Source organism: Lactuca virosa, chromosome 6 (genome assembly GCF_052849685.1).
Source record: "Lactuca virosa cultivar CGN04683 chromosome 6, Lactuca_virosa_CGN04683_v6, whole genome shotgun sequence".
Classification (NCBI taxonomy): Eukaryota; Viridiplantae; Streptophyta; class Magnoliopsida; order Asterales; family Asteraceae; genus Lactuca; species Lactuca virosa.
This window is the reverse complement of record NC_136431.1, coordinates 206,822,414-206,845,888: the sequence shown is the minus strand read 5'-3', so window position 1 is coordinate 206,845,888 and position 23,475 is coordinate 206,822,414. Positions and strand designations below refer to the sequence as shown.

General features: G+C 39.4%; 2 protein-coding genes across 2 annotated transcripts; both read right to left on the bottom strand.

The window, feature by feature from the left end:
- Nucleotides 1-10,027: 10,027 nt before the first annotated feature.
- LOC145122252 (uncharacterized) lies at nt 10,028-10,390 on the bottom strand. The gene has a single exon (XM_079057885.1). The coding sequence runs from the start codon at nt 10,388-10,390 to the stop codon at nt 10,028-10,030; it is 363 nt and encodes a 120-aa protein (XP_078914011.1).
- A 695-nt stretch (nt 10,391-11,085) lies between these two features.
- On the bottom strand, nt 11,086-11,764 carry LOC145122251 (uncharacterized). Its single transcript, XM_079057884.1, has 2 exons — nt 11,419-11,764; nt 11,086-11,366 (listed from the first exon to the last, which is right to left on the bottom strand). The coding sequence occupies exons 1-2, from the start codon at nt 11,762-11,764 to the stop codon at nt 11,086-11,088; spliced, it is 627 nt and encodes a 208-aa protein (XP_078914010.1).
- Between the last annotated feature and the right edge of the window lie 11,711 nt (nt 11,765-23,475).

The following is a 23,475-nucleotide window of genomic DNA, read 5'->3' as shown; positions in this document are numbered from 1 at the left end:
TGCGCGGGGTGTAATTTCTTGGGCTCCTTGTCAATCAGAAGGATATTTAAGACGATCCGGCCAAGTTAGAGGCCGTGATGTAGTGGGAGATTCTGAGGTCTCCAATTGAGATTCGGAACTTCCAGGGTGTAGCGGGTTATTACCGGAGATTTCTTTAGATTTTTAGAAGTTGTGTGATCTTTTGGATTAGCTGGTGTTGAAAACACTAGCAATGGTAAACGTGGGTTCTAGCAGGTTGGTCATGGGTGGTGAGGAGGATTGGGAATTCTTCCAGTTTTGTGTGTTGTAAGGCATTAGCTGAATCATAGTGGGGGAGAATCACCCAAGGATTTCGAGGCAAGAGCGGTCATGAAGACGGGATAAGTTTCGCATCGTTGTCAGGAAGGAAGAGAGCCCAAGAGGCTGTATGGTTTGAGGATAGTGTGAGATGGAAGTTCAGAAAAACTTGCCAAGGATCAGATCGCATTCTCGGAATGTTGCTAGCAAGCCTTAGGGAATCAGTTTGGGGATTCCAATCAGGGCATGGGTTCAGTTTTGGATGTTAGGTCGCATGTATGATCGACGTTGGATGTGTTCGGATTAGTAATCAACGAATGAGATAGTGTTAGAGTGTTGTAAGTCTGCGGGTGTAGCCGTAGCATTCACTAGCAGCTAGATAGTGTTAGAGTGATGTAAGTCTGTGGGTGTAGCCGTAGCATTCACTAGCAACCAGATAGTGTTAGAGTGTTGTAAGTCTGCGGGTGTAGCTGTAGCATTCACTAGTAGCCAGATAGTGTTAGAAGTGTTGTAAGTCTGCGGGTGTAGCCGTAGCATTCACTAGCAGCCAGATAGTGTTGGAGTGTTGTAAGTTTGCGGGTGTAGCCGTAGCATTCACTAGCAGCCAGATAGTGTTAGGGTGTTTTAAGTCTGCGGGTGTAGCCGTAGCATTCACTAGCAGCCAGATAGTGTCAGAGTGTTGTAAGTCTACGAGTGTAGCCGTAGCATTCACTAGCAGTTAGGTAGTGCTAGAGTGTTGTGAGAATGCCACTGCAGTTGTGAGATCGAGGAAGCAATGGATTGCTTCAGGTTACTTGTTATATAAGGCTACAATTGGTCATGTAGCCATCGCGTTTAGCTGTGGGTTGGTAACCTAAGGATTCAACGTGTGGAATCGATCAGTTAGATTAGAAGGCCGCTAGGGCCACAGTGACAAGATAACTAGTAATTGTTAGTTTCAGAGAAGGATTTTGTTCCGAAATTATGTGAGGCGACTAAGTAGGGAGTCCTTGGGGCTCCGCAGTCGGGCGGGAACCCGGTATTCCAGATGACTGAAGAATGAATTGAGACCAGGAAGGTCTCGATAGATGTTGGAAAACAGCCATGTAGCAGCATGCTGTTTCAGGCAGTTCAGTATTCAGGCAGTTCAGTGTTCCAGGAAGTACAGTGTTCAGGCAGTTCAGTGTTCAGGCAGTTCAGTGTTTCCAGGCAGATCAGTGCTTCAGACAGTGTTGGGTCTCTAGCGGTAATGATATTTTAGATTTTCATGGATAGCTTGGGGAGTGGCAAGTCACTCATAGCACGATTATCTGAGTTATGGCCTAGTATAAGTGGATCGCAGGGATAAGTGGATCTGTGAATTCTGTTGTTCTAGTGGGGACCTGGAGTAGTTAACATATAAGGAATGGTAAGGAATGATAAGGAATGATTTCGAGGATGAAATCTAATTTAAATGGCTGGAGTAATGGATAGCGTGAAAGGAATGCTCTTCGCAGTGGCAGGGGAGATGGTTAGTTATGGAGGGTTGCCTCGGGGAAGCCGGAAAACGCGTAAGGAAAAGAGGGTGAGCCCCTAGGATGTCCATCATAAGTACCCGGGGAGTATCAGATGGATGGTCAGTTGGGTAAGATGTGTTCTCAGGATTGTTGAGAATTAGAGTGCACTCAAGGTGATTAGCTACAAGAACTAATATTAGTCTGAATGACCAGGTGAAAGGTCAATGGAAGTGGCTAGCGGGAGTTAGATTCTTCCGGCAGCAGTGTTGAAAGCAGATTGCAGAACAGTTGGACATAGCGGACTTCGAGGACGAAGTCTAGTTTAAGTGGGGGAGAGTTGTAACACCCAGAATCCGAAAGACCAAGAAAGGAAAGAAAAGCCCTTAGTCAAAGGAGTCAACTCGTCGAGTCCAAGGAGGAACTCGACGAGTCGAAGCGTGACCCGTGTCGCGGATTAAGTGGCCGACTCGGCGAGTCGGGGAGACTGACTCGATGAGTCTGGTATAGGTTGAGAAACCCTAATTTCAGGACTTGGCACCCTATTTAAGAATCTCATTCTCATTTCTAGGGTTTCATTTATAGCCTCCATTGTCCAGAGACGAAACCCTAGCCACCCAACTTCATCGTTGAGCTTGTGTGAGAAGATTAAGGCTCTTGGTGTGCATCTTGAAGATTGTAGAAGAAAGGGAGCAAGGAAAGGAGTATAGATCCAGAGTTTGGGTGACATTCCAGATCATTTGAAGGTATAAAACTTATACCTTGGCTGTTAATCATCTTGATCCCTTTTCTAGCTTATCTTTTGTTACATTTGGACCATTCCCAAGTGGCATCCGGGTGATAAGCCTTGGAGGATGGATTGGACATTAGATCTGGACACTTTTGAGCTCTAGAAGCTCAGAGTTGTTGGCTTTATCTAGCTAAGGCTCCATGTCTTGACCTCGAACTTCTTATTAGCTTGGATTTGGTGTTCTAGCCTCATAACCCCTTGCATGCACATAAAGTTAGCAACTTTACGTGCAATGCTAGCATAAGAAGTCCAGATCTATGAGTTAGGAGTGTTGGAATAGACTGAAATCGACAGAATAGAGTTGTCTCAAGGAGGACTCGGCGAGTCGGGTCGCAAAACCCAAACCCTTCTGTTTATGAGTCGTATTAGTGAGTGGGGTTAGAGAAGGACTAAGCCAGTCTGTGTCTGTGATGGACATAAAGATCATGGTACTCGACGAGTTCAAGGAGGAACTCGGCGAGTCCAAGACAATCTCCTTAGCCGATGAAGATGGACTCGGCGAGTTGTATAACAACTCGGCGAGTCGGTTGAAGATAGTACCGAAGTGTTAGATGAAGGAGAACTCGTCGAGTTCTCGCTAGACTCGACGAGTGGAGTCGGGGTTGTTTGGATTTGAGGAGCATGGACTCGGCGAGTTGGTAGAACAACTCGGCGAGTCGAGTCAACTGGAAGGTTGACTTTGACCAGGACCTTGACCAGAGTTGACTTAGTTGACCTCTGGAGGATAGTTTAGGCTAAGTTCTATTATTTGGTGTTGGTAGCTCGGTGAGCTAGGAGAGCAGTGCTTCAGAGAATAGTCGATTAGTGGCCAGAGGATTATCAACAGAGTTCAGCAGTACAGGTGAGTTTCCCTCCAGTAGGGACGGGTCTACGGCCACAATGCCGGCCCGTTTAGTTAGCAGTAGTTCCGGACTTCAGTCCGATGCAGTAGTTCAGTGTGCTTGATGTCTTTGTGATTCAAGCATGTCTTTGTGTTATGTGGTCCGGACTTCGGTCTGATGCAGTATGCAGTATATGTGTTTATGCTAGTAGTTATGATTATGCTATGCTGTGTTCAGTCAGTTTTCGGACTTCGGTCCGATGCAGAGGGTTGGCTCTGGTTGTTTCCGGACATCGGTCCGATGCAGTTAGTCCGGACTTCGGTCCGATGCAGGGGGCAAGGCCCCAGTTAGTCCGGACTTCGGTCCGATGCAGGGGGCAAGGCCCCAGTTAGTCCGGACATCGGTCCGATGCAGTGGGCAAGGCCCAGTATGTGCTTTATATGTTATTGTATGGTATGTGGTCGTTTGGGGGAGCTCACTAAGCTTCGTGCTTACAGTTTTCAGTTTTGGTTTCAGGTACTCAGTTTTCAAAAGAGGAGCTCGGGAAGATTGCAGTGCACACACCATTTGTTCAGCGATGAAATCGACTCACATGTTTAGCGATGCCCTAGTGGCTCACTTACATGGTTCGTTGGGCCTCGAATGAGTTTTATCCTTTTTCTTCGCGTAAATTCGATTAAGGATCTAGTTAGTTTTGTCGGTTGACACCTATTGAGTGTACGATCGTAGTCTGTAGTTATAACCAGAGTCTCTTGGAGGGAGAGCGCGAATTTGTGTATAGATCTATACGGGGGTGACGCCCCACACCTGAGCTGTTCGCTACAGTTAGACTAGTCCAGTCTAGGATGACAAACAGTACCTTAAACAAGTCGGCGTCTTCCAGATGTCAAGACAATTGAAAGTGTGATTATCAAGTATGGTTGTAACGGCTCATTTAGAGGAATTAACGTGATAAATTTACGGAAGTCCATTATTTTCTTTTCTCTTTGGATTACTCAGGAACATACATGTACTGGTACTCAACCTCGAGGGTTGGTACATCAGCATTCTCTATTACAGACAACATCGGGTTGTCTAGGGGCATTCTCTTCTCGCTTTCTGCATTATCTTTTTACATTCTAATAAACAATAACACACATGCATTTATACGAGATTTGACACAAACATGCTAAACTGTTTACAGAAAATATCAGATTTTCTGGGTTTTACGAATAATCCAAATCATTTTCACAAACATGCTTATGAACTCACCAACATTTTTATGTTGACCTTTTTAAATTAACTTGTATTCTCCGGGAACCGTTGAAGCAGGTTCGGTGGATCAATGTAATGGGCGTTTTGTTATATTTATGTTTCATCATACTTAGAACTTTTGGCATGTAATATTCAAACATAATACTTGATGTGAACAATGTCAGTTGTAATATTGTAATTCTTGGTGATGATGATGTTATGTTTCATATATATTCATTGTGATGATATTTCAATTCAATGTCACACGAGCCCCCGGACGTTTCCGCTGTCTGGTTCGGGGGTGTGACATCTCACGTCGTGAGGAACCTTACAATGCAAAAATGAATGAATTTAGTACCATAGGGTTCCAAATGTTACATCATAAGACCCTAGAAAAACCAGTATCCCCTCCTTTAGATGCTAAGGTAATCAATGTAATCTATTGAGGATCTGACATTTGTGGCCCCTCTTATTCTACACCCAAAAGACATGCTAAAGTGTCAAATTCAGAGAAAGAAGAAAGGCCACAAAAGAACACATCAATCACAAACAAGAAGGAGATTACCTTCGACGAAACAGATAGAACGGACGTCCAGAATCCCCACCATGATGGACTGGTAATTAATCTTTATATCGCCAACCACTTTGTCAGAAGGATCTTTGTCAACGGAGGATCCTCAGTCAATGTTATACTCATGGATGCTTTGAAAATAATAAACATCCCTGAAGCCAAAGTAGTCAAAAGATCCTCAATACTAATATGATTCCGTGGCAAAACAAAGCATACAGTCGGCGAGATAAATCTACCTATCTACATAGAGGGGTAAACTCTATGCAATGCTTGTGTGTCATTGATACATTGTCCTCCTATAATGTTATACTAGGTAGGCCATGGACCCACGATATGAAGGTTGTCCCCTAAACATACCATCAGTTTGTTAAGATGCCCACTCCGTGGAGGACAGTGAAAATCATGGGTGATCAACAAGAATCCTAGGAGTGCTATAAGACCTCAATAAAACCCTCAACGGTACCACAATAAGCATAGAAATTAAAGCAAAGGGCATGAGGTGTGCTAGAAACGAGAGAGCAGGATGTAAAGGAAGTGTTCTTGAACCTCGAGGATCCTGAAGCCAAAGTCCTCATAGGATCCTCACTACCAGAACATATCGTGAAAGAACTAATAATGTTCCTAAAAGATAGAAGCAAAACATTCATCTGGAAACACGAGGACATGAAAGGTATAGATAAAAATATTATAACTCATAAAATTAACATTGATCCTTCTTTCAGACCAATACACCAAAAAAGAAGGAAGTTTGCACCGGAAAGAAATCAGATCATCCAAGAAGATATACAAAAACTTTTTAAAACAGGGATGATCAAGGAAGTGAAGTTCCCTAGGTGGCTAGCCAACGTGGTCGTGGTACAAAACAAGAACGGCAAGTAGAGAGTATGTATGGATTACACGGATCTTAACAAGGCTTGCCGTAAAGATCCTTTCCCCCCGCCACACATAGATTCCATGATAGATGCCACGGCTGACCATGAGCTGCTAACGTTCTATGATGCATCAACAGGGTTACAAAAAATTAAAAAGGAACCATCTGACCAGGAGGATACCGCTTTCATTACCCCAACAGGTATATATTGCTACACTGTTATGTTCTTTGGTCTTGAAAGTACAGGTGCAACATACCAAAGGCTAGTTAACTAGATGTTCAACGATAAACTGGGGGACACCACGGAGGTTTACATCGATGACATGGTGGTTAAATCAAATAAAGCTAAAGATCACCTCAAGGATCTTGAAGACGCCTTCAGTATACTAGACGAATACAACATGAAGCTGAACCCTTGGAAATGCCACTTTGGAATGAGACTAGGCAAGTTCCTTAGATACTTGGTGACTAAATGAGGAATAAAAGCAAGTCCGGAGAAAATAAAAGCCATCATCGATTTAAGATCCCCATCCTCGAAAAAGGGTATTTAGAGACTAATAGGAAGAGTAGCAGCACTTTACAAGTTTACCTTAAGATCTCATAAAGGTGCAAGCCTTTATATGATATCTTGAAGAAGAACAAAAGATTTGAGTGGACTAAAGAGCACGTAGATGTTTTTCAGGAACTTAAAAATTATTTAAGTTATGCACCCTTGCTAGTGAAACCACTAGATGGGGAACCACTCCTCCTATACCTTTCAATATCCTCTAACGCTGTAAATGCAGTTTTAGCCAAGGATTTCAATAGGGACTATGTAAGTAAAAGTCTCCTGGATCCTGAGACCAGGTATTCCCATCTCAAAAAACTAATACTCGCATTAGTAACTACTTACACAAAATGAAGATACTATTTTGAAACACATAATATACATGTGAAGCTAAGCATAGATGATATCAAATATAAACCAAGATCAGCAAAAAAATCACAAGCAATAACAGACTTTGTGGCTGATTTCAGTGATGATCTACAACTTGTAGTAGAGTTCTTAATAATCGTTTGTTGTTGATTGTTAATCTAAAATTAGGAATTGATTTCATATGATTTGGTATATGATGAAATCGATTTTGTTCGAGTAATAGCTTAGAAATCGAAAATTGAGTCTTTGATTTTAAAGATTTTGACTAAGAACACTTGAATATGATGAAGAAAAGTTGATTGATCACTTTTTGATCTGAAATTTGGTATTAGAATCATCAATTTCATGTTTGTTGATCTTTGACTTCGAAAAGTCAAACCCAGAAAAAGTCAAACTTGATTTTTATGTGTTGATTCTATGAATTGGAGGCTGAAATTGGTTAATACAAGTTGTATTTGGGTTATGGATGTCGAAATCAAGCTTGATTTGGGGTTTAATTTCGAAATGGGATGTGTTCTTGTTCTTGATATCGAAGGTTACAAAGGGTTCTTTGTTCGAAATTTGAACAATGACTTGGAAATTGAACTCTTGATTGTCAATGTTGATGTCGAATGTCTAGTGGAATGAATTGAGAACAGAAGGAATGTTGAGACCGAATAGGGTTGAGTTGGTGTCGACGTTGTGAATTCATTTTTGAGGTCAAAAGCGATGTTTGGTTAAACTCAATGTTGACTTATAATTATGTAATCTGGAAACGAATTGAAGTTAGTACTCAAGAATCGAAATTGAGTTCGTGATTTAGGGGTCGAACAATCATTTTGGATTAAGATTCGTTATCTGTGGTCTCGTTTTGGAGTTTAAAGGTCGAACAAATTAAATGGGTAAGGCATCGACAACAGATGCGTTAACGAGTTTCGCTTCAAAGACTTTTACAAGAGTCAAAAATTGAGTTCGATCGTATGAGAAGATCGATTTGGAATCGTTATTGACTTGAGGTCGAGATCCTTAAATGACATCGATCTCGATGGTCTTTTACCTGGAGAGCGATGGATGTGTATTTGAATTCGATTGGGAAGGTTGAACAGATTTTGAAATATGGTCATGGTTTGGAGTCGAGTATTGAGGATTCCAAGGGTTGATTTTAGAACTTCGAAATGGGAGTACATGACCTCGAAGGGTTGATTTCGAAGGGTCGTTGAGGGTATCTGGATATTGAAATAGTGTATTTGATGCTCTTGACAGTAAAGAAGAAACCAATCCTGTCGAGTCGAGTCCCTGGAATTTCTAACAAATGGCAAAACAAACCCACATTCGAAATGGGAACAAGAGTGGAGTTAAAAGCTGAATTTTCGTTTCGAATCTCTAGAGTTTATGGAAAATGGCAGAATTTACCCAATTTCGATATTGGACTGAAAATTCTGAGAAATGGGAATATTTTCAAAACAGGCCCTGTAGTTAATGCGAATTGACACTTTGTGCCCAGTTTTGCAATTAGGGTAAAGTTTCGCATCTTAGGCTGTTTTAGGCGCACCGGGTCACTGTAAAATTTCGAAATTGACAATTTCTACCCAAATTTTTGAAATTTCGTGAAAGGCGGTCCGTGATTAAATCATATTCGAAAATTGAGATTTTTTGGATGTTCCGGATTTATGCAAAACGTTTATGCCATCTGTTAAGGGAGAGATTTGGATAGAAAAATTCCGAATTTGAGCGCTTTCTCATTCCTGTTTGGTTTTATAATCATTTTTAGATTATAAAAAGGGGGAGAGAATTAATTATGAGGATTTGAAAGTTGAATTTTTCATATTACGCGGACTTGAAGACCGAAGTGACCTTGAGCAACAAAGTTTAGGAAGTGATTCAATTGGAAATTCCGAAGTGATTAGTTCATGATGGGTTTGGACTTATTAAAGATTTTTGGGGTGTTTTTTTATGCTCAAAATTGGGTAATTTTGTTGAGATTTTGATACTCCTAATTGCCTTTTGATGCTCGATTTGGAAGGTCTCACACTCTAGAAACCGAATTGGAAGGTCATTAAAGAATTGAAGATTTGGAGATCATCTCTACATGTGTCAAGCTTGAGGCTTGGTTCGCGAAGTTGCTTGATTTTCGGAAGATTGAAGCGAGTCATCCATTCCTAACTTTGAGGGGAGAACGTTGGGGTGCAAAGTTATGCATGAATGACTTTGTAATGGTTTTTGCATGTAGTAGAGTAGCCTTGTGACATGAGGGATAGCTAGATAGATAGATAGACAGAGAGAGAGGGAGAGACAGAGACAGAGAGAGAGAGAGAGAGAGATGTAAACACCTCTATATATAGTGGGTTTCATATCACTTGTAGAGGTGTGCTTGAGAGATGTAGTTCATGGTGACTAGTGAGTGAGATATTTATGAAGTTCTAGCCTAGTACCCTTTTTTGTACTCATTTACTATGATCGAATACATATTTTAGCACCCAAATCACTGTGTTTTTTGCTCTTAATTCACAACACAGTGATGGGGTTCTTGCATGCCAGCTATCCTTTGGATATCAGGATATCTGATCATACATCTGTCAAAATACTTGGAGGTCAGGATCCATAAGCGTCAGGATCCTTGGGGGTTCGGATCCTTAAGCGTCTGGATCCTTAAATGTCAGGATCATAAAATGTTAGGATCCTTAGAGGTTAGGATCCTGGAGCATCGGGATCCTTTAGTCTCTGCATGCAGCAAACGTTAGCTAGGGGTGGGTGTTAGCCTAGCTAACGTCCCTCCGATTATTAAGTTAGTACTGATATTTGAAGAAAATAAATAATGAAAAATTAAGGATAGCATGCGTACCTTGAGTATATCTGGAGATGACTAATTTTACTTACATGAAATAGGCTTTGAGATGTATAACATTCCAGGATCTTGGTAGAATATTTCCATGTAGGGTGGCCAACTAATATGCCCCCTTTCCTGCTTCGACGTTTATGAGATATAGCCCTTCCCACTTAGGTGCCAGTTTACCTACACTAGGATCCTTGGTATTTTGGAATGTTTTCCTTATTACCAAGTCTCGTATTTGGAATCTTCTGACTTTTATATGTTTATTCTACGCCTTGGCGATCCTTTGTTGATGAGCAACAATACGGATCTTGGCAAGATCCCTAAGTTGATCTGTAGTGTCGAGATCCTGGGCCAGGATCATGCTGTTGTCCTCTTGGGTTTGGAGTAGATATCCTGCTGTGGGGATCACCACTTCAATAGGGATCATTACTTCCGTACCAAACACTAATAAATATGGGGCTTGGCCTGTAGCTACCTTGAAAGTGGTTCTATGTGCCCATAATATGAAAGGAAGTTCTTCAACCCATCTTCCTTTCTTCTCATCCAACCTTTTCTTCAAGTTGTTTACTATGATTTTATTGTTGGATTCCGTTTGGCCGTTGGATTGAAGGTGGACAGGAGTACACATCGCGACCTTGATTCCCCAGCTTGCGCAAAAGTCCCTCGTCCTGTTGCTTATGAATTGGGATCCATTGTCACATATAATTTCAGTGGGGATCCCGAACCTGGTCAAGATGTTACGTTTGATAAAGTAGACTACCTCTTTGTCTCTTACATAGACGTAGGCTTCAACTTCTATCCATTTAGAAAAATAGTCAGTCATTACTAGCATGAAGACCTTTCCTCCGGGGGCTATTGGCATTTTACCTACTATATCCATTCCCCGTTTCATAAAATGACCAAGGGGAAATGATAGGGTGTAGAGGTTCTGTTGGTTGGTGCAGGATGTTGCTATGTCTTTGGCAAGCATCACATTTATGGGCATGAGGAAGGAATCTTTCTTCATGGTTTTCCAGTAGTATCCTGTCCTCAATACTTTGTAACACAAGGATCTGCTCCCCAGTGTGGTTGTCGCAGTCTCCTTCGTGAATTTCCTTTAGGAGCTCTACAACTTCATGATGTTCTAGGCACCTGAGGTATGGACATGCTATAGATTTCTTGTACAACTTACCTTGGATAATAACAAACCTTGAGATCTTTGCTCTGAATGCTCTATCGCTTTTTCTCTTCCTAAGGGATTATTCCATTTTGGAGGAATTCCATTATGCGTTGGATCTAGGATCTTGAAGTCAGAGAGGGATCCTGAATGTTGGGATCCCGATGTTAGATCGTGGAGTCGGGATCTTTGATTGCGGCGATGCTGGTAGTCTCCTCGTGATCGTCGAAATCTTTCAACCCCTTGGTAGGATCCTCGATTGTCGGGATCAATATGTGGGTTATAGGGATCTTGGTTTTCGACAGGATCCTTAAGGAGGATCCTAGATTGGCTAAAGCATCTGCTTCAACATTGTCTTCTCTAGGAACCTGGTTTAGGCTAAATGTTTTGAATTCTGAGGCCAGGTTTTTGAGGATTTGGAGATATAGGGCGAGCTTTTCTCCTTCCACTACATAGGATCCATTAAAATGGTTAGTTAGTAGTAAAGAATTAACGAATACCTAAAGATCCTTGATTTGTAGATCCTTGGCTAACTGTAGTCCCATGATTAGTGCCCTGTATTCCGCTTCGTTGTTGGTTGGATAGGATGTCCCCCTGTGGCGATTTTAGTATGATCCTTAAGCCAGTTCCTCTTTGGTTCGATGCTCTATCTGTGAATAGCGTCCATCTTCCCATGTTTTCCACTTCTAGAAGTTGTTTGGATTTTATTTCGGCATTAGCTCTTAGATCATCACTAAATTCAGCCAAAAAATCTACCAATGCTTGGGACTTTAGGGCGGATCTAGGTTCGTACTTTATGTCGTATGTGCTTAACTTCACATACCATTTTTCTTTTCTTCCTGACATTTCTGGTTTTTTCATAACATTCTTGATTGGATAGTTACTTCTTACAATTATAGGGTGTGTTTCAAAATAATGTCTTAACTTAGTAGAAGCTGTTACTAATGCAAGTATGAGTTTTTGAAGGTGAGAATACCTGGTCTCAAGATCTATAAGACTTTTACTTACATAGTATATGAGTTGTTGGCCCCCATCGAGATCCTTACCTAGTACAACGCTTACCGCGTTTAAGGATACTGAGAGGTAGAGAAGGAGTGGTTCCCCGTCTAATCGTTTAACCAATAGGGGTGGTAAACATAGATATTTGTTAAGTTTTTGGAAAGCATCTTCATGTTCCTGGTTCCACTCAAATCTTTTGTTTTTCTTCAAGATGTCATAGAAAGGTTTGCATCTTTCTGAGGATCTTGAGATGAACCTGTTTAGGGCTGCCACTCTTCCCTTTAATCTCTAAATATCCTTTGTTGAGGATGGTAATCTCAGATCAAGGATGGCCTTGATTTGCTCCGAAATCGCTTCACATCCTCTTTTGGTCACCATGTATCCTAGGAACTTACCCGATCTCATCCAAAAGTGGCACTTGGAGGGATTCAACTTCATGTTATATTGGTCTAGGATGTCGAAGGCTTCTTCGAGAACCTTGAGGTGATCCTCATATTTTTTGGACTTGACCACCATGTCATCGATGTAGACTTCCATTGTGTCCCCCACTTTCTCCTTGAACATCTTATTCAACAACCTTTGGTATGTTGTTCCTGCATTTTTAAGACCAAATCGCATGGCAGTGTAATAATAAATACCTGTTGGAGTTATAAATGCTGTGTTTTCTTGGTCGGAGGGTTCCATTTGGATCTGTTGGAATCCTGCCAATGCGCCCATGAACGTCAGGATTCGTGGCCTACTGTCTCGTCTATCATGGAGTCGATGTGTGGTATAGGGAAAGGATCCTTGAGACAAGGCTTGTCTGATGTGATAGCCATCTTAGGAACTTCACCTCCTTGATCATGCCAGTTTTGAGAAGCTTTTCTTATTCTTCTTGTATAACTTGGTTTCTTTCCGGTGCAAATATACTTATCTTTTAGTGTATTGGCCTGAAAGATGGATATATGTTAAGTTTGTGGGTAATTATGGTATTATTGATACATGTCATGTCCTCATGCTTCCATGCAAACGTCTTGCATCTGTCCTTGAGGAACCTTACAAGATCATGTTCGAGCTGTTCATGCATTGAGGATCCTATGATAACTTTGGCTTTAGGATCCTCAAGGTCTAGGGGCACTTCTCGTTCCCCCTGCCTTAATTACTATGCTTCTCCCGGTATTGTTGAGGAATTCATCGAAGTCTTGTAGCATTCCTTGGATTCTTGTTGATCTCCTGTGATCTTTTGGGTTTTGAGCATTCTAACACTCCTATGCTGTACATGCAACCTTATAAACCTTGGATCTATGTTTTCTCTATTATACATGCAATTATTCAATATTCCAAGGTTTCATCCTAACTAGCATAATATGAAGTATATATGATACAAGAATACAAGAATCTAGTAGAGTGACATACCTTTTGATGGAGCTTGAGTCTGGAACCTTTAAGAGCTTAGTGCCCCAAGTGTTGCACCTCAAATGGTTCACACAACACCAAGAACCCTTGGAACAACTTGAAAATAAGGATACTTGCACCAAAATCAGTTTTGCCCTCTTGTGTACACACACTAGTCCCATTTCATGAACTAGGGACCTCTTTATATAGTGTGGAGGATTAGGGTTACATTCATGTAAACCCTAATACCCATTACCTTTCATTTCTATAGGATCCATGGGTTAAACACTCCATGTACTATCCATGAAATCTTAGCCCAACCTAAATGAACTTGGCCCATCCTATAGATATAAGAGTCCATATTTAATTAGTTCCTTTTTTATCACTAAATTAATTCTAAATTAATTCTTGATCAATACTAATTAAATAATATGATTCCATATTAATATATTAGAACATACAATAGATTAATATAAATCATAAGTATCCTTTTTTCTCATTTTGTCTATCCAATTGTTCTGAAGACATGCAACCCAAATGGACCATGCCAAATCGGGTCAAGTACATACCGATTATAATTATGGACTTAGACACTAATCCAACAGTCTCCCACTTGGATAAGTCTAAAACTATTATTGCGTATGACTCCAAAACCCGACTAGCAATCGTAGCTCTTAAAGCCACTATCGAACTCTGACCTAGTCAATGACTTGTCCATTAGATAAAGGATCATATGTTCCTCCATTCTATATATCATATGGACTGAGACATGGATTATAATCATTCTCTCTTGTCCATTTGTTGTTTCCCGATTTCCGATTTATGACGAGTGACTAATTGAACAAATCAAATCAGTCCAGGCTTGGCCAAGCACTTAGGGGTGTCATCACTAAATCATCGAGGGGCCCACAGATATCGCTTTTATCCCTCTAAGGGTAAAAGGAATGGATAAATTTCGACTCATATGCTTGTTCTACTACTTGTTGAATCATACACAAAGGCAAGTTTTATAACATCGAGTTACCAATGCGTTTTCGTACAATCAATGTATAACCAATTCATAGTCAACAACTCTTATCTCTAGGTTTGAAGAATATAAGATATTATCGTCTCATGATTCACTCGTGATAAAATCCATGAATTGATTTAAATGAGCGTGGGTTGAATCCAATACTCGAATCTCATTCCAGGAGCACTCATGAACACTGCAGCCACTTTGTCCCGGACAAACTACAGACCTTCATGACAGTCTTGCCTCAATACCTACTTCCAAATTATGATCGACTGTGGATAGTTTGAATAACCTAGTTATTCGGGAAGTCAAAACATGCAAAGTGAAACACAAGAATAATCGAATCCAATATGGTCTCAAAACTTATGAATATAAATAAAACACCTTTTATTTATCACCATATTGATTACACATTATTCATTGCATAATTTTTCAAATAATCAACTTTATACTTGAATCAAAACAATAGTCATGCCATGCTCTAAGCATGCACACTATGTTTATCCAAACTATAGTTATGTCATACACCAAGTATGCACACTATGTTTGTCTATGATCCTTACTTTGTGGAATAGATCAATTGAACATAATTCCAATTATTCTCATTTCACAATCCCAAAACCTTACCGTAAATATAAGAATTCTAAATTCCTGCCATTTACTGAAATCTGTTAGATTCTAAATTCAAATGCATTGATCCTTTTGTAATGATTATGCACAAAGTCACAGAGACTTGTGAACAGACATTACAGAGTATTCCAATGGAGGTCAATTCCATGGAAATGAAGTCTCATATTCAAAGTACATTCCTTTGAACATCCTTCTTGCATTAAGTTTTCTAATCTTACACAGATTGAATAACTTCCACCTATGGAGACATTTCCACATTCCCATTTTGACTATCACTTCTGAACAAGAGTTGCCTCTTTTCAGAATATGTCAATATGGTACTTTCCAAAATCTACACCATACTTCCAACTGTCCATGAGCGACCAATCTTTGTAACACCTCAGATTGTCCTCAACAATTGCTTAATCACTTTAGTCATATCCAGTTCTATTACTTTTTCCCTGTTAATGCCCTAGGCATTTGGAAAAATTTAGAACAGATGAATATTATAGCACATGCAATCGATCCTATATCCGAAGCATATGGGACACGATTTCATGATGTCTCACATAAAGACATGATACTAGACTAGTCTTTTGCTATAGTATTTCTATTTCTATTTCTAATTGCCATGTACTCATAATTCAGATTATGAAAAGGGATGCCCTAATCATAATCAAATTTTGTTTAGAACGCAAATAATGTTCCCATATATAGAATTTCCTTATGTTGAACCATTCCAACATAACATTCATATATATACTTGACTAAATTTTATTAACATCTCATGATCTAAGCTTTTAGATTTGAAATGAAGTATAACTTCCTCTCCTTTAATTATAGCAAAACAACTTTTCAAACCCTGCAAAGTACATTTTGCAAATTGAAACTTTTGTTTTCTGTAATTAACCCTGAAGATAATAATCATGCTCCCACTTGGATGAAAATTATTAGCATAACACTTATGATCCCACTAGCTTTTACATGTACTCAGAAATCAGCTGGACTTCTAGAAATCAATACTTTATTGACTTTCTTACCAAAGTTCAGATTTCTGATACGAGATGCTTTGATAAAACTTTATCAAAATCATACATCTTTCCTTAGATAGCTCACATGTGTGTCTAAACAATCTTAGAACTATGAAAAGGGTTTGCCGTAATCATAGTCTTAATTGTTTAGACCTTTGTCATTTCTCACAAGTCCATGTTAGTGTGCCGGTTAACCACACACGCTCCACTAACGACTTTGAGAATGCAAATATCACAATTGCTATCTACTTAAAATCTCCTTAGTGAAAGCGTTTCCTCACCATCATTTTCATGAATCGGAGAGAAACCTTGTGACACTTAGATTTTATGGAGTATGTGTTCCTATCCATGTGAATTTGTCAAAACCATAATCACAAGACAAGGTTAGTGACAAATCCAAACTCATATGGACTAAACTTGTGCAATCTTAACTTCTTGCCACCTGGCAGCACAAGGGCCTGTCATTTCTTCCTAGTAGTTATGCTAACAACTGTGAACTTGTAGAACTCAGATTCATAGCCAACTTTAATTGGAATGGGCACAAAAATAGGAATATGTCAACACGATAGGTTACAAACCTCAAGTCGTGTGCTAGTGATAAACTACAGGTTTTATTCTTGATTAGTTCTTGAAACTATTTCAGGATCTTTTAGACTCCCACTGTCCTCTTGACATATAAGACTCTCTTGCCAAGAACCATTCCTTGACAAACAAATATTCAGGAGATAGTGTGGATTCTTATCAAGGCAAACACTTCACACAATTGGCCTTAGTTGGTCTTTGTTTTATCCAAAACATCACAACTTACCAATTTCAAATCTACAAGAGTAGAACACATTTTACTCTTACATTTGACAAGTGTTATAAACCTTCTTTAAGATATGTCACTCAAGTTACAATCTTGGAGTATTACTCTAAGAATTGTTTTGGAACGAAGTATGACTCATCTTCTTGATTTAACCATTTCAACAATTCAAGATTCCTCTTCTTAGCCATAGGAATGCACTAAGATGTCCTTAGAGGACTAATTGTGATATGATTTCTTAATCATTAAGATGATCACAAAACATGATACTAAAGTACTCTCCCATCTTTTCAGATTTGAGAAACTTTTATCTTTCTGCCTAATTTGATTCTTCTCATTCGTCCTGCATACACTGAAACTTTTCCAATGTTTCAGAATTACACTTAAACTTGTAAGTGTAACCATATTTACTAACTTTTAGTAAATCATGATGAATAGACTTATCGTTCTCTGTGGTGGAACTGACCAACGCACACCCAAGTGTACCCGATCCCCTAATCCTTCACTTGACTCACATATACTTGTGATCAAGGAATTAGTCTTAATTTCCCAAAGATGAAAATTCTCATTCATCATACAATACAAGTTGCATGATTCCAAGTTTCTATCCAACTGAAACTTGGGTGATGAGAATCTTTCCTTATTTGGTAAATTATGACACTACCACAAACGAAATAATCAAATCCATTTCCCAATGTTGCTATCAATGGAATCATATAAATAACAATTTTTCCCAAATGCCATTGCAAGGAGAATAGTAAGATAAAACAAAATTTTATTTATTTATAAAAATGCGGAAAAACTTTTTCCTTACAATGCAACTTTAAATGAAAACAATGCTATTACATATTTCCTAGTAATCTATCATAACTCCTAAGCAACAGCTCAAAAATCCGATCTTCAAATCATGCAATTGAAATCCATCTTCGCGAGCAGATTTAGCATACTCTTCCTTTAAGTTTCCTTCCCTTTGCTTGATCCTGCCATACATCAAAATGTAATCTAGGCACATCATGTATTAAGAATCAACAATTATAAACTTAACAGAGTTAGATAGTGGACTTACCTGAAGCAGAGTCAAACTTTTTGATTCTTCCTTCTCTCAGATCCTTCAGGTAGTTAGGGCAGCTTCGCTTCCAATGTCCCTTCCCTTGACAGTAAAGACATACAGACTCTTTGGGAATGGTACATGGGACTGTCACAGACTTAGTCTTTCTCTTTACCATTTGGTCAACCGGGTTGACCATGGCCAATCCCTTTCCATTGGGAAGAGAAAACTTTTCCGGACTTCCAATGTTACCTTGAGACGCAGACCTTCCAATCAAATTTGCTTGACAATTGCGTCAAATCATTGCTGATTCAGCAGCAACAAGCAAATAAGAAAGGTCTATTAGGGTCATGTCGTGATCTGTCACATAATAGTCTTTAATGAACTCACTATATGATTCAGGAAGTGACTGAAGAACCCAGTCAACAGCCAACTTCCTTGTGACATCGACACCCAACACTCTCGGCCTGTCGATGTGTAACTTCATTCCTAAGACATGAGTGCACACAGGTCTTCCATCTTTATGTTTCATTACAAGCAGGGCTTGAGTGATCTTGAACTTTTCAAGAACTTGTGGGTTAGGGAGAATAATTGGAGGAGGTGGAGGAAGAGAAGTATGATTTACATTATCCAACCACGGAACATCATCTTCATTAGGAAAGCTTGTTCCAAGAGATTTGGGAAGATCATAATTGTCTGAACCAGACATCTAAAATGGAAGATCTTCAAGTTAGTTGATTTAAGTCCTTAATATAACACCCAATATGAAATATTAAGGCTACGACCCAACACAATATTTTATAACTTGGAAGAGGGATGCCGTAATCCAAGCTACAAAATATTTGAAGGTAGGCAAATGACGATTCACCAATTTCCACCATGAAAAACGAAATAGGAATTAGGTTTTAATTGGTTTGAAACTCCTAGATCTTTTGAGATTCATTGAACTTTTCAATGGCATGTTTAAATCTCGATTGTGCCCTCTCAAGTTTGTGACTGGTATGCCGAGGATCACAAACAAGATGTGAATAACCATGTAAATATACTTGGTACTCTTAATTTTTATCACCTAATCGATGTGCCGGTTAACCACACGCGCTCCACCGATCTATGATAAACCTTAAGCCACCCTTTGCCAACCTTGTTAAATCCAAGTTAGTGTGTCGGTTAACCACACACGCTCGACTAACGACTTAAGCAAGCTGAAAAGTGTAATTTCATGGGTTAGCACCAAATTCACATTTTCTTAAAGTAACTAAGATTGTGAATTATAAAAGGTTTAGTTACTTTATATTTATCATTATACTTATAATGAAGGGAGAATTAAAGTCCTGTCAAACCTGTTCGGCTAACGACCCTCCACCAGTCAAGGAAGCGGTGGGTGAGAGTGGACACCCATTAAACTGCCATTTTATAGGCAGTAACCTTATACCCTCTTATAGATCGACTTCGTGAATGAGGCCTACTAACGGTAAGACTGAGTTTGTTCTTATACATATATATAACTATTAACTATTAATATTATAATAGTATAAGGGTTGAATTTTAACTTTTAAAATTCTAAGGGTTTAACTTGGAATTAAAGTATTCATGAGGGGAAACTTTACAAATTCCAAAACTTAAGGGCAAGTTTTGAACATTTCAAAAAACTTTTCAATTCCATAACTTATGAGTTTGAAGTAGTTTTAATGAAAAAACTCTTCAAGTTCCATAACTTGAGGACAAGTTATGAAAGACTTGAAAGCATTTAAAAATGAGACTCTTCATTTTTATAACTTATGGAAATCTTATGAGTTTTAAAAATCATAAATGTGACTGTTCATATAACTTGAGGACAAGTTACAAAAACACATATTATGAACAACATTTAGATCAATTTGGATTGAACACAAATTATCACATAATTTTCTATTAATCTAAACTAACTCATAAGAACAAGATAATTCAAATCAACCAATTTTCATGAAATTAGCCTAGCCATTAAAGTAATACAAAACATGAATCTATTGACTATTATCTTTGAAATTGGATTAGCATGAACATTACCACATCAAAAACAGGTTTACAAGTTCAGAAACAGCTTAGGGTAATGTTCCTAGTCCAATTCCAGCAAAAAAAACTCGAATATATGCTGTCATGGGGTCCAACTCGTCGAGTGCAAGAACCAACTCGACGAGTTGGATGAATTTGCACATGGACTCGTCGAGTCCCCTATCCAGACAGCAAAAAATTCGATTTGTCCAGCTTTTTCAGCAAATTGCATCAAGTATAATTGAAAACAAGCCTAGGCTCTAATACCACTATTGGGTTTTGAGCATTCTAACACTCATATGGTGTACGTGCAACCCTATAAACCTTGGATCTATGTTTTATCTATTATACATGCAAATATTCAATATTCCAAGGTTTGATCCTAACTAGCATAATATGAAGTATATACAATACAAGAATACAAGAATCTAGTAGAGTGACATAGCTTTTGATGGAGCTTGAAGTCCTGAACCTTTAAGAGCTTAGTGCCCCAAGTGTTTCACCTCAAATGGTTCACACAACACCAAGAACCCTTGGAATAACTTGAGAATAAGGATACTTGCACCAAAATCGGTTTTTCCCTCTTATGTACACACACTAGTCCCATTTCATGAACTAGGGACCTCTTTATATAGTGTGGAGGATTAGGGTTAAATTCATGTAAACCCTAATACCCATGACCTTTCATTTCCATAGGATCCATGGGTTAAACACTCCATGGACTATCCATGAAAGCTTAGCCTAACCTAAATGAACTTGGCCCATCCTATATATATAAGAGTCCATATTTAATTAGTTCCTTTTTGATCACTAAATTAATTCTAAATTAATTCTTGATCAATACTAATTAAATAATATGATTCCATATTAATATATTAGAACTTATAATATATTAATATAAATCATAAGTATCATTTTTCTCATTTTGTCTATCCAATTGTTCTGATGCCATGCAACCCAAATGGACCATACCAAATCGGGTCAAGTACATACCAATTATAGTTATGGACTTAGACACAAATCCAACATGATCTTCACTATCCCCCATGGGGTGGGCATCTTTACTCATTGATGACATGTTGATGGACGGCCTTCATTTCGTGGATCCATGGTCTACCTAGTATGACGTTATAAGAGGATAATGTATCAATTACACAAAAATGTTGTACAAAATTTACCCCCTCTGTGTAGGTTGGTAGCTATATTTCGCCGATGTTGTGCTTGGGTTCACTGCTGAATCTGATTAGCACTGAGGATCTTGTAACTATCTCAGACTCTGGGATGTTCATTATTTTCAATGCGTCTAGGAGTATGATGTTAACGGAGGATCCTCCATCGTCGAGGATCCTTTTGACGAAGTGGTTGCTGATGTAGAGAGTAATCACTAGTCTGTCATGGTGAGGATCCTGGATGTCCTACCTATCCGATTCATCGAAGATGATTTCCTTTTCGTTGGTGATCGTTGTGTTCTTCCGTGGTCCCTTTACCTTTTCCGTTTTAGATACCTTGGCGTGCCTTTTTGCTACAAAGTAAGAGGTACCACAAATTTCAAATCCTACAGAGATCACATTGTTTACCTTTACGTCAGCTGGAGGGGATCTTAGTCTTTCAAGGATCCTCTGAGGATCCTAGTCTTTTTCTTTGGTTTTCTCCTTTCTTCTTCCCAGGATTTCTTTAAGGTATCTTTTGCCCAAAAGATAGCTGATTTCCTTCATAAGAGTTATGCAATCTTATGTGACGTGACCAAAGTCTTCATGATACGTACACCATTAGGACTTGTCTTTCCAAGTGGTGGATTTTCCTCCTTTTCTTGGCCATCTTACTTTGTCTCCAAGATCATGCATGGAAAAGATCACACCTGAAATATCCACAGAAAAACAATAGTCAGTAATCTTAGGGAAATCTTCTTCCTCTCCCTTATATTCAAGGGCATTAACCATGTGATGTTTGGGTTTGGAATAAGATTTCGATTTATAGGATATTTGGACTGAGGAATATGCCTTCCTATTGGGGTGATCAAAAGAGCTTGGTGGGTTGCTCCTATTTTGAATCTCCTTGTCTTCTTCGAGCCTGATGAATCTCAAAGCCCTACTCCTGACTTCATCCATCCTTTTGCATGGGGTCATTACGAGATCTTTATAGAAGGGATAATCCTTCGTTAAGTCCATTTTGAAAGCTTCGAGTGCAGCTCCCATGTCGATAGTGGGGATACTTAGAGCTTCCCTGCCAAACCTGTTCATAAATTTCCTAAGGGATTCCTTAGGATCCTGAACTACCCGATAGAGATCACTAATGATCTTTTCGAATGTTCTGCTACAAGAAAATTTATTATCAAACAAATTAATTAAGTGCGAAAATGATGTGATCGAATAAGGAGGAACGTTAAGGAGCCATTTTAGAGTGGATCCTGTGAGGTTAGAACAAAAGCCCTTGCACAAGCAGTCGTCTTTCAAGTGAGTGGGAATGCGACTAATTTCCATCCTTTCCTTGTATTGGGCTAAGTGCTCCTCAGGATCCGTGGTTCCGTCGTAGGGCTTCATGCTGCGGGTCTGGAAGCGTTTTGGAGCTTCAGTATCAGCTATCGCTGGAACGAATCTGGAGATCCTATGACTTGTGGGGGATACTTCTGGTATCGGTTGAACTACTCCGGGTACGCTTGAGATCATCTGCCTTAATTGTTGTAGCTCCTTAGCCATGATCGTGCTTAAACCTGTATCAAGATCCATCGAGTTGGTCATAAAATTATTATTATTGATGGAGTTATTAGGATCCTTGTTATTGGGAGTAACATAGGTTTCGTTAGGATCCTGAGTCGCATGGGCTGGGTCCCTCAGGGTTGCCCGCTAAGTAGTAACAGAGGCCGGTACCGATGATCCTATCTCGCGACGGATTGCTGAGGATCCTAAGCTATCAAAGTTTAGGATCTTGGGCTGCAAGACCGAGAGCACTGCCTCTTGAGGTTGTGGATCTACGTCCTCATTCTTTCCGCTTCCTTGAGGATTGTCTTGTTATCTTCCTGTTGTTGGGCGACTTGTCGCTCTAGTCTCTTTATTATAGCAAATATATCGCTGTCGGAAATCAACACAGTAGGATCCTAGGGTCCTAGGGAAACCGGAGAGGTGTTTTTCTTCGGTGTTTCAGAGACTTTCTTGGTAGCTCCAGCTGGTGGTGGTAGAAGGTTTTAATAGGAGATAGGCGGAATCGAGGAGGAGGACAAATTTCATTTAGTAGACATGATTTTTTGAGGGATTTAGAACACCATGGCCCCACGGTGGGCGCTAAATTGTTTTGGTCAAAAATCGACTGAAGGGATAACAACCAAGGTGTACGAGAGGCTGTGGTGTTGTAAGTGAAGTTATTAACAAAATTAGAACAAGGCTACACAAGAGATTTACAAGGATGATCCTTGGTAGGATCTCCAGCATAAAACCGTGGGAGGTGATAATGATCACATGCCTTGATGATTTTATTGATTGAAATGAATGATTACAAAAAAATGTATCTTTTATCAAAAGTAATATCCTGACCAGATTTGGGATCCCAGATGAGATCATATACGATAATGGATCACAATTCATATGAGAAAAGACTAGAGACATTTAAGCGAGTTGGGGGATTAAAATGATACCGTCCACTTCTATTCACCCT